A 12,998-nucleotide genomic window follows, 5' to 3' on the forward strand; every position below is an offset into this window, starting at 1 on the left:
TTCTTTGAATCGGCAACCGTCCCACACATTTAAATCAATTAACATAGATATTTTATCGAATGATTGAACCTTGTATGACCCACCTAAATATGCAACTTGGCATTAATAAGAATATACGGCAGCATAAATTTTTAAAAATATTAAAAAAAGTGGTTAGGAAAAAATTAATGAAATATGAGTCTCATATATATTAATTTTAAATAAAATAGAAGTATAATGATTAGTGGGATGTGAAACCCTATTACTATTTATGATAAAAATGAACCGGGACTTCTATTCGCGAAAACGGAGAGTCTATACAAAAATGAGGGACAAATTATGTTTTGTTCCATACATCACCTAAATATATTCACTATATTTTTCTCGTTTCGTAATCATAGGAAGAAGAGCTGGTAAAAATAGATGGATCCTTGTGAAAAATGCATAAAAAACATAAAATATGTATCAATGAAGAACAAAAAAAAAGAAAAGAATGATCACTTCTTCTTGTTGTTGTTCCATGGCTGGAGAGAAAGCACAATGATCAAAATAACAATGAGCAGCAAAATAATCCCAAAACAAGTCCATTTCCTTGTATTCTTCTGATGCTTCCTGGCAACCTGAAGCTGCTCCGTCCCACCCCTCACAAACGAGCTCGCTCTATTCACCTGGCTCTCGATGTCATCCAGCTGCTCCCCTTGGCTCTGCACCAGCACCGCCATATCCATAAATACCTGATGCAGCTCCCTCAGATTCCTCTCCATCTCCTTCACCGCGTCGTGCCGCTCCTGGATCTCCATTATCGTATCCATCACCTGCCCCCTCCCCTGCTCCTGGATCGCCTTCTGTAGAAACGTCTCGCTCTCCCCTGTCTCAATTAGCCGATCTAGAATCTTCTCCTCCGGATTCTCCCCCGTCACCGTGTAGTACCGCCGCTGGACGGTCTCCCGGTACTCCCCCGACATCCGATCGCGGAGCTCGCTGAACCGATTCATCGCCTCCTGGAGCTTCTTCCGGAGCCCGTTCACCACGGAAGTCCGCGTGCGGTCGGAGGAGCTCCCCGGCCCGCACCCGGGGACGCTCCGGTTCGAGGCGTTGGACCGGTCCAGCGCTTCTAACCGGACTTTAATTACCTTCGCCTTCTTCAGCGCGGCGGAGACGTCGGCGTCCATGCGAGATCGGAGGTCCTTGATCGCCTTGGCGTTGTGTAGGGTTTTGCTCTGCTCGTGGGAGGTCTGGAGCTGGCTGTGGAGCGATTCTAGGTCGCGGAGCTCGTCCTTCACCGCCTCCACGTCGGCGAAGAAGCGGTCCAGATTGACGCCGCCGGCGTCGGAGAGCTCGATGTTGTGGCTCGGAGGCGGGGACTGGTCGCCGCCGCCGCGGAAGCGGGAGAAGGATCCGGAGAATAGATCGTTCATTTAGTGAGGATTGAGTGATAGGATTTGGAAATTGGAAGTATAAAAGGGGGAATTGGTTGGTGAAGAAGGTTGAATGAGTGAAGGAGTGGTCAATGAAGTGTTGAGTCGTGCGTGCGTGCTGGTTCAACTACATAAATAAATAACCCTTCTTCTTCTCTTCTTCTTCCTCCTCTACAAGTTGTAGAGAGAGACCAAGAGAGAAGAGTCAACCGATGTTGATAATTAAAGAAGACGAGAAAGGTCACGGAAGCCGCCTGCGTTATGAGCAAAAATTTAGTGGTAGGCATACCACATGGCAATGTGACGTGGTATGTCCCACTAATAATACTTTGACAAATGGATTTATAGAAGTCCAACTAAATATTTTCATCTTTTTCTAAAAATTGGACATTATTATAAAATTCGGAAACTATCCAAAAATTAAGAGTACTTATATTTAATACTCCCCCCGTCCCGCACTACTCGCACTTATTTCCTTTTTGGGCATCCCAAGTTACTTGCACTCTTTCCATTTTTAGTAAAAAATTTCACCTACAGCCGTCATTTTTTACTTTCCTATACACTCATTCCTTAATCTCCGAGCCGAAAAGGAAATGAGTGAGTAGCCCGAGACGGAGGGAGTATAATGAATGCATTTATATTTGACCAAAATACTTCCACTATGAACTAGCAAAATTTATTTCGTCCTTTTATATTTCTAATTCTAAGAATAATTTAATAAACAAAATATATGTAGTAATTAACTTATTATATTTTGATTTTTAGAGTTTTTTATGGTATGTCAATGATAATTTAATATAATAAAATTAACTTTTATGTCATTTTCTTATTATTAGCTACTTATATATTTAATATAATTATTCATATAGTCTTTAACAATGGTAAAATAAGTATAAAAATGAAACTATATAATCAATCATAGTTACATACGTTTAATATAATGCTAACAAATTTTGTTTATGATTTAGTTTAAGGTTATGGTAATCATTTGTAATTTTTTGCATACATATAAAACAAGAAATAAAGTAAACAACAAATTTAAGTTAGCATTACACTAACTGTGCGAAAAATCACAAATAAAAAATGTAACGTATGTAACTATGATTGATTATATAGTTTCATATAGTCTTTCATCCATTTTTGGAAAGTCCAAAAATTTTGGAGTTTCCAAATTTTATAATAATGTCCATTTTTAGAAAATGATGAAAGTATTTAGTTGGACTTCTATAAATCCATTTGTCAAAGTATTATTAGTGGGACATACCATATCACATTGCCATGTGGTATGCCTTGACCACTAAATTTTTGCTCCTGCGTTATGTTTTCACGTTTGTTAAAACCGCGTTTTCTGGTGAGGAGATATTTCTAGGATAAGAATAGAATAAATGCCAAAACTGATACCGAATATAGGGCCATTTTATGATTTTGGTTCTATATTTTATCTTTTGAATTTTTGCATCTTAAACATTTCAACTCGGATCACAATTGGTCCTAAACTAACAATTTCGTCAATTTTTAAACGGTTTTAACCCGATTTTGATCGATTTTTAAACGGTTTTAACCCGATTGGGACTGTTAAAACCATCAAAATTGGTCAAAATCGGGTTAAAACCGTTTAAAAATTGACGGAATTGTTAGTGTAGGACCAATTGTGATCCGAGTTGAAATGTTCAGGATGCAAGAATTCAAAAGATAAAGTATATGATCAAAATCATAAAATGGACATATGTTCAGGACCAGTTTTGACTTTTATAAATGTTTCTTATAATAAGAATAATCATCATCGTAATAAAATTTTGAAATAAACTCTAGAAATATTTGAAAGAAGAAAGGTTACAAATTCCTATATTATTGATCATGCCATATAGTAATTGATTTTTTGTTGGTTGGAGTAGGGTCAACTATTTGTTTATGGTTTTATTTGGTCAATTCTTTCGTCCTCGCTTTAATTAATCTAATATACTCTCTCCGTCAGTGAACAGGAGTCTCATTTTTCTATTTTAATCTATTCACGAATAAGAGTCTCGATTCACTTTTACCATAAATGGTAATAGAGTCTCACATTCTACTAATTTATTATACTCACATTTAATTCAAAACTAATACTATATACAAGTGAGATCCATATTCTACTAATTTTTTTTCATCCACTTTTTTTAATATTTCTTAAACCAATGACGTCAAGAAATGAGACTCCTAATGGCGGACAGTGGGATTAGATAACAATTTTTAACAGAGATGAGATTGGATCAATGCCTCAGATTTCGAGTGAGCCACATGGTGCAATTTAATTGAGTTAAAATGTTTTTAAGTAAAAAGTTCAACTCTATCTCTTAAGAGCATCTCCAATGGCGGACGTCCGGTCGGACATCCGCGATGGGCGACCGGGACGTCCGCCATTGTGGCGTTTCAACTCGGATACGAACGTCCCGTAAGGACGTCGGATGTCCTCGGACTTGCGGGCGACGGGCGGGTGGACGTCTGCCATTGTGGCGTGGGTCGGACGTCCGGTATATTAATTTTTTTTTAAAACTCTATATATACGGCTCGTTGAACTTCATTTCATTCGCACCACTTGTGTTAACAAGTTTCTCTCTCTACATCTCTATTTTCAAGTATATCTACAATGGCTAGTGACAGTGATAGCGAGGATGAATTGGAGGTCGCTGTGGAAGGTGCGATAGATAGGCTGCTACACCAGAGGGAGCAGCGGCGGCAGCAGGCGGCGGTACATCGGCCGATCCGTCGTCGAACTATAATACCCCGTGACCACATTGCTGCACATATTTGGTTGTATCAGGACTACTTCGCTCCGCAGCCGCGTTTTGGGGATGCCTTATTCCGGCGACGTTTTAGGATGCATCGTCCGTTGTTTATGCATATCGTGGGTGCTTTAGATAGAAGATACCTATATTTTAGGATCAGGGAGGATGCAGCTGGCAAACCCGGACTCACGCCCTTACCGAAGTGCACTGTCGCAATCAGACAACTGGCGTACGGAGGTGCGGCCGACATGTTCGATGAGTACCTCCACATTGGCGAGTCGACAGCCGTCGAGTGTCTGTAGAATTTTTGCGCGGGGCGTGAGAGCGATATTCGGTGAGCGGTATCTTCGGAGTCCGAGCCCCGAAGACTGCCAGAGTCTGATAGATATGCATGGGTCGGTGAACGGGTTCCCTGGGATGTTGGGCAGCATAGATTGTATGCATTGGGAGTGGAAGAACTGCCCCGCCGCCTGGAAGGGGATGTACACTACTTGCTTCAAAGCCAAGCATCCCACGATGATCCTTGAAGCTGTAGCTGACTACCGGCTGTGGATATGGCATGCTTATTTTGGAGTCGCCGGGTCGAACAACGACATCAACGTTCTCCAGTCGTCGCCCCTGTTCAATGCTCAGTGCAATGGCGTTGGTCCCGCCATCAGTTTCGTCACAACGGCAACCAGCACAATATGGGATACTATTTGGCGGATGGGATATACCCAAACTGGCCCGTCTTTGTGAAGACAATCAAGCATCCGCTCGGACAAAAGAAGTCATACTTTGCGAGCCGTCAGGAAGCAGCGCGCAAGGAAGTGGAGCGGGCATTTGGTGTGCTCCAGAGTCGACGGGCGGTAGTCAAGGGTCCTGCACGACAGTGGTATATTCCCAACATCCGCGATGTCATGTACGCATGTATCATAATGCACAACATGATTGTCGAAAATGAAGCTGCGGAACTGACTCAGTGGACCAATGAAGATGATACGGGTGCAGGTCCAAGTCACGGCGTGGCCACCGCGAATGTGAATATGGGGGTACCTCATGGAGAGGTCGAGCGGATGCGTGCATTTGCCGACATGCGGCAAACAGATGCCCATGTTCGACTTCAGAATGATATTATCGAAGAGGTTTGGACGCGGAAGGGTTGACGTTGATGTTAGTACTTTTTTTTGTTTTATTAATATGTATTTTTTTTTTCAAATCATGTATGTTTTTTTTAAATGTTGTTAATTTTTCCCGTTCGTATTCGTGTTGAAATTTTATTTCCGTAAACGTAAATTGCTTTATTTGTGAATTTGTGATTTTTTTTATTGCGGGAAGTCCTAGTGGGAAGGGCGATGGGAAGGGCGGATTGTGAAGGGGATGTCCTAGTGACGTGGCAGTGGGATGGGAAGTCCTAGTGACGTGGCAGGAGGTGTTTTTGGGAAGTCCTAGTGGATGTCCGAGTGGGACATCCGCCCACTGGAGATGCTCTAAAGTTTGGACTTCCGGAGTAGTTCATCAAAATTTAAGCTAACCCGATAAAAGTTAATAATGAAAATCAATATTTGTATGTACATTTTAAAAAATCATATATTTATAAATTATTAATATATAAACATTTATAAATATTTATAAATCAAATTATATTCTAAAATTTAATATCTACAACATTCCAAAAAAGTCCAAAGAAAAATGTTAATATCTCCAATACATAAAGAGAAAAACATAATAGGAGTACTTGATACGGCCACGGGTGGCGAGCCACGTCCATTGAGGGAACCAAGTTGAACCTGAATTCATATGATGACGCACACCTGTACAACACTTTTGATTGGTTAATTGATACGCTCGGATTTTGCACTATTTTAAGGTCTTTATTTGGTCTATTTTTAATGTCAAAATCACAATTCATGTCTATATTTTGCATATTTGATCTATTTTAGTATTTTGACGTGTTTTGTGAGAAATGTGCATATTTCAGCCTAAAAAGACAACTAAAAGTCGAAGTTGGAAATTTGGAGCATTCGAGACGCCCAACGGTCCGCTGCAACCCATACAACGGCCGCTGGGGCCCAAGGACCGCTGAGCCAGTAGCGGTCCGCTCTAGAGAAAGATGTGCTGAAACGAAGAACACGCCCAGCAGTCCGCAGCGACCGCTCCAAATTATACAGAAGCTACGGGACGATTTCCAGCGACAGCTAGAATCAAGTGTAGCGACCGTTGTTCGAGAGGCAGAGACTACGGACGTCCCGCAACGTCCGCTGGCTAAGGTGCAGCAGCCCGCTGGGAAAACGCGGTGCACAGAATTGACCTACTTTCTCCCCAAGATTTACCAAACTTAGCCACTTTTTACCTTATTTACTGATGCTCGAAAATACCACTATATATATATCCTTTCAAACCTCTTCATTAAGGATCTTCTTTTTCGCCAATTAATTCAAGACCATAAATTTGAGGGTTCTGATACGCTCGGATTTTGCACGGTTTTAAGGCCATTATTTGGTCCGTTTTTATTGTCAAAATCACAATTCATGTCCATATTTTGTATGTTTTATCTATTTTGGTATTTTGACATGTTTTGTGAGAAATATGCATATTTGAGCTTAAAAAGGGAGTCAAAACGCGAAGTACAAAATCTAGAGTTTCAGGTAGCTTCCAACGACCGCCGGCGCTCAACGGCCGCCACTTCTGTAGCGGCCCGTTTCGGGAAATCTGTGCATGGTATGAAGATACGCCCGGCGACCGCCGGGCAATGCGTGGTGACCACCACCCAAGAGTCAGAAGCCTCGTATCAATGCATGGCGACCGCCGGCCAAGGTGCTGAAGGGGTTGGCTGCGGAAGCATGCGTTCTAACGGATCACATGTATGGATCTATTTTGCAGATTATTTAGACAAATTCTATTCGCGTAATTATCACATGTATCATGCTCATAACTTGAATTTCAAACATGCTTTAGCACAAAAAATCCCTAAAACATGCTTGCTACGGAGTTAGCCTTTTACCTCGTTGATTCTCCAAAGAATCGTCGATTGCTCGCGCCTTCTCCACGATGATCTTCAATACTAGACCACAGATCTTCTGACTGGTGTCTCGAACTGTATCTCGACATCAGGGTGGGCTGATCTTATCGAAACACTAGGACTCAAATAACGAAGACAGAAATTCCTCACGGAGGAGGAGAGAGAATTTTCGAGCTCCTCTCAAAATAGAGGGGGACGAAAATTGTATTATGAAATCCATTAATTTTCTGTCTCCTTTATTCTCCTATTTATAATAGTTACATATTGGGCCAAGTTAGGGATCTATGGAAGGCTTTGGATATGAGCTCTCCCAATTAGCTTTTTACTAATTAAATTGAACCCACAATTTAATACAAGCTTATATTGGAATATTACGAGCAGCCACTACAGAAGTAATATTGAACTCCCCATCCAAATCCGAAATTATAAGTATTCCGGGTTTCCATTTTATTTATTATTTATTTCCCGTGCTTAAGATATAAAGGCCCATTAATTAATTAAAGTCTGCTATGGACTTAATTAATTAACATCTTATTAATTCCAAGAGTAGACTTAGCAAGAAACACTTATTTATTATTCATAGAGTAATAAAACTTCAACTGGCCAGTTTTCGAATAATAAAACCTTGTTCAAGCTCCTCTTGAGGACATTATCAAACGAGACTCACCTCACGCACGATTTAACATAATAGCAATCCTAGTACCGCTAGATAATGATCACCACTACCCAATATACATGGATCGTTGGGTGACGAAAAACCCGCACCTTTGGTAAGTCAAAGTAGTAGATACTCAATGTCGTATGCTCAATGCTAACGTATGTAGATTAAGAAATTAATTATCAAGACCTCGTCTTTCAGTAGATAGCATAAAGACTCGTCTTACTGTTAGATCCATTCAGTGCTATACCACACCAACGTCATCTTATTTTAATAAGGCTTAGAAATAATCGGACTGACATTGCAACCTTTCACGATAGGTAGCCAAAGCCTATCTAAGTTGTGAAATTCTTCTTTTCTTTTGCAAAGCATTGCTTAGAACCGACTGTAGTACCTTAAAGTGAGCGCAACCTACGACCAGTCTACTAAGTAAAAGACTTAGGCTTTGTTTACTTCTTATGCATTTAAAGTTTATAAAATATCTTATAAACGCACAAGCAAACATAATGTGATAATATATTGATTTTATTCGTGCAAACTGCTCGAATGATACTGAATCGGGCCAAAAGTGGATTGTAGAGTTTTTCCGTACACAAGCAAGATTCTATTCGTGCGAACTCGATTCTATTCGTGCGAACTCGCTCGAAACATGCTTTTCAGTATACTAACAATCTCCCACTTATACTCAAAACATGCTTTCGAGTATACCCACTGCCAAAAACTCTCCCACTTATACACAAAGCAGGTCTTTGAGCTTGATATATCGAACTACCATTCATTTCACATCATGTTTGAAACATGTTGCCACAAAGGCATTTTCTGTGAAAAATCTGCTTGCTTGTTCTCTGATAATATCTTTTCCACTACTATGTCTTTGCTGCGTACTAGATCTTTAATTAATTTCATCTCTCTATGTAAATTCTTAGCTTATGATCTTGTTTATCTCTTGAGTTAGCCTTTGCTAGAGTAAAATTACTCATAGGCATACTCAAACTTACGATCAAAGCTACTAGGAGTATACTCCTAATGTAAACACATATAACGAGGATGACTTACTCGATCACTGATTAGTTATGAGACTTAAAAGTGTAACCCCAAGGACATTACATGAATGACTGGTAAACTAGAATATAGCGATTAGTCTTTCTCAAGTACTACAGTATATCCATTACCTTAATCAAAGTCCTTTGCCATGGTTAAAATGATATATACTTGCTATGCAAAAGCACAACTATTATCAAACTTAGTACACAATATAGCATACATGAGACATCTATCTGCAGAACTAGTCTTATAATTCTTGTTCTCACTAAGTATCAAACGACACTTGACTAGAGAAAAGACAATTCCATCTTGAATGGTAACAACCTTTTCATGGAATTTCCAATGCTAAAAATGTTCCAAGCTATGTATAGATATAGGATTCTTAAGAGAATCTCAACATTCTTTGTAGCAATCTTAAAGAATTAGATGCTTAGAATGTAATTACTTTCTCTTAAATCCTTTATCTTAAACTGGGTAGACAACCAGTTTCCTACGCCAGATGCCAATCTTAGTTGTTTGTAACTTTTATAGATTTCATCATCGTAGAGTACCAATAATACCATATTCAATGCAATTTCAACTTCCTTGTGCTCACAACACGCTTAAGGGCACATGTCAAATTCCAAACATTTGACAATCTCGCTAAAACACATACTCTGATTTAGATGCATGCCTAAGACCATAAAGGTCTTCATAAGCTTCCAATCATGTGTTTCTTGCCCTTTATTACATACCCATTAGGATGTCTCATGTAGATGATTTCCTCAAGACTTCTATTAATAGAAAGCTGTCTTGACAATCATCATACATACATTATAATTTATGTAAGTTCCGATAGACAGTAGGATCGAACAAATCTTGGCACAAAAACAGCGAGAAGAATGTTCTCGTTGGGTAGAACCCATTGTCATTGTCAAGCCATTTGAGATCTATATTTACACTTGCAAATATACTAGCTCCCACTGACTGACACAACCTGTAGGTAGTATTGCAAGTCTTGTAAAACATGTTGTCTATCTTAGAATGTAGTTTGGAATCTATCACCTTTCCAAGGATGAACATCCAAATGAACCAATTCTACTTTGTAGTTAAAGGGATTATGTTCAAGTTAATCTAAGACCGCGTCTTGCAATATTCTTAGACCCATGAACTTGTTATGTTCCTATGAACGCTCCCACTACGACATGGTTCTAACAATCTTAGGTGTTAAAGTTGATTTTATTAGTGCATAAGGTTATAATGGTATTAGTCCTTGGTAACGTGGAAAATTCAATATCTCTCTTTGTACTGAGAGTTATCACACTGTTAGGCTTTTAGTTCCTTTCTTGATCTTCATACAAGAATTCAATCTTTGAAGATTACAGAACTTATAACCTTACATCATTTGGGAAAACCTTAAAACATGCCTGATCAGTACTCAACTCCAATTACTTGGATACCTTTCCAACATGCATTGGAACAACATTATACCTTGAGATGTGCTAGACTAGAGACGCTCTAGTCCACAACTCGTGTTTTGTAGAAGGTACTGATGATGGTAGTTTCTTTAAGGTGTATCTCGTTATATTTAACGCTTGTCCCATCAATGATAAGATTTTCATGAGTACAACTCATCATTTGATCAAACTTGTCTTAGAAAGACTCCGATTCCTTCTTACATAACTATCCCATTCTTTTAAAGAATGCTTGGATTCGTTAATGGAGATTAGACTCCCACTACTGATCATAACGCTTTGCTCGTCTCCTCATTGGTGTAAACCATTGAGACTTGCTAGTCTTTCTACGTTGCACTTATATAAGTATTCTGAATCAAATGATTCTAACTCATAGTGCATCGAATAGACATTCTCGACTTTCAAACTATTTAACAAATTGTTAAAATCTTGATAATCTAGAACAGTTTGAACAATAACCAAGTATTTTCTTGGCCTTAAGACTAAGAGCCATAAATACTTCATCATTCATTGTTTAAGAAGTTGATGTGTTGTTTAATACTCAATCTTATTGCATCTATATTGTTTCAATACTATGATGCCTTAAACATCAACCATAAAACAATAATTGAGCATTAACAGCTCCCACTGCAACAAAAACCTAAATGGATCAAGATCTCTTACTTAGAAGTTGCATTGTTATGTAAGTCATTGTCCTTCTCTAAAAGAGGTCAATCCAACTTACTAAGCATCTTCACTCGCTTTAAACAAACTTTGATGACAATTCAGGCTCTCTCATTTCCATATCTAGTCTTTTGTTCAAATGAACTAGGACTTAGGGAAAATGCAACCTTTATGAATTCGTCATCTATCATGTTACTTTCCTCGAAAAGTAATATAACAACTAATATTCTAAGGGTTTTCTACTTTTCAGTTAAACCTTCTTGTAGTCATTTCTTATTACTTTAGACGATGACTTGAGTCAGAAAACTATTTGAGTGATCAAAAGATTCCTCAAAACATTCTGTCCCTCTAGGATATTCCAATCGAATCATCTTGACAGATTCTATTGATATCCATCTTTCATCGTCACTAACCAAGACTTGCCATGCTACTTATAAGAAAATAGTTTGACCTTATTCCTCAAAGAACTTGTCAAGTACATGCAAAAAGCATTCTCGAACAATCTTCGTGGAATTATGTCGAGGAAATGGAGGACATGAATCATTGAGTATAAACTCCAAGTTTTAGCGATGAAAATCTTATCCATTTTCATTTCCAGACTACATAATTTTGGCATTCGAGTTCATTTCTTTAAGGATCGCAGACAAAATATGAACGACATAATGAAGATTTGGCATATAAACTTATTATCACATACTTATGATCAATACATAATCGCAAATAACCACAAAACAATTATGTATCTTGCAAATGTAAAATTAAAATTTTGTATCCCCCAGAGGAGGTTAATACGCATTAAAATCTTACAATTTTACTGGTCACAATCATCGACGAATAGTCTAGAGACCACAGAGTGGCATGGACGCCTAATGCTGCCTAAGCAAGACCACCGAATTTAGCATTACAGAGTCTCATTTCTACAACACACTCCCATAACAATGCTCATGTGTTGCTAACAAGATCAAGCTATCTCATAAATTCTGTGTGAACTTCTGAATCTCGTAGTTTCTTAGGATTATTGTCCCCACAGAGCAGGTGGCGATAATATTGGAAACCACATTCTAGTTCATACTATTTATTTTTTAGAAGTCCGCCCTCATGAACTCGCTATTTCTTAGGATTATTGTCCCCACAGAGCAGGTGGCGATAATATTAGAAAAAAACTTCATAAATTGCAGACCAATTGATGGGGACCATATACAACGCACTTGTTGTAATTATCGCTTAGATATTTTATATGGTTTTTGCATAATTATCACATAAGCAGATAAAACAGATAATCCACTTATAAAGATAAATACCAAATAAACAGATAAATCCATTTAATGCATGGCATTTAAACACACTGGATAATTAATGACAACTATTTAATCTAGACAAGGGAGAATCAATTAAATAACTATGTTTTATCTTGGATAATTATTATCCAAATTCATTTAGGATTTATCAAGATAGTGTTAACTATGTAAATCCATTTAGGATCATTCTAGATTTTATTTCGATAAAATCAAATCCTCCAATTCAAGATAACGTTGATCTAAGATTATCATTATTTAAATCGTTCTAGGATATTACTAGATAGAAACGATTCCATCATAATCCATACGATAAATAAAATCCAATCAACCAATATTTATACAAATCTTAATTCTATATAGAATAGACATCTAGAATATATCATAGAATATATCAAATATTACACAGGATTTCTTTGATAAATTAATTTATCTAAATCCAATTAAATACGGATTTTCTTATATATTATCTTTATCCTAATCTATCTAGGATATAAATCCAAAAGATAAGGACAATCATGGATTAATAATTATTTTAATCCCTCTAGGATTTGTCTTAAATCTATTCAAATCCATAGGATAAAATAAATTAATATTAATATTAATCCTAATCCATCTAGGATTTATTCTTGGAGTAAATCCATATAAATTCATAGAATTAGATAATATTATATTATAATTATTCAAATCCATCTAAGATTTATCTAGGAACAAATCCATA

At 37.9% G+C, this 12,998-nt stretch overlaps 1 protein-coding gene across 1 annotated transcript; it reads right to left on the minus strand.

Moving 5' to 3' along the window:
- Nucleotides 1–464: 464 nt before the first annotated feature.
- On the minus strand, nt 465–1,630 carry LOC121795622 (syntaxin-121-like). Its single transcript, XM_042194166.1, has one exon. It carries the CDS (start codon nt 1,395–1,397, stop codon nt 477–479), a length of 921 nt encoding a protein of 306 aa, XP_042050100.1. The 5' UTR covers nt 1,398–1,630; the 3' UTR covers nt 465–476.
- Nucleotides 1,631–12,998: the final 11,368 nt, after the last annotated feature.

Source organism: Salvia splendens, chromosome 3, assembly GCF_004379255.2.
Source record: "Salvia splendens isolate huo1 chromosome 3, SspV2, whole genome shotgun sequence".
Taxonomy (NCBI): domain Eukaryota; kingdom Viridiplantae; phylum Streptophyta; class Magnoliopsida; order Lamiales; family Lamiaceae; genus Salvia; species Salvia splendens.

Coding starts and splice junctions, on each gene's coding strand:
- LOC121795622 (XM_042194166.1), bottom strand. CDS start 1,397: ATGAACGATCTATTCTCCGGATCCTTCTCCCGCTTCCGCGGCGGCGGC.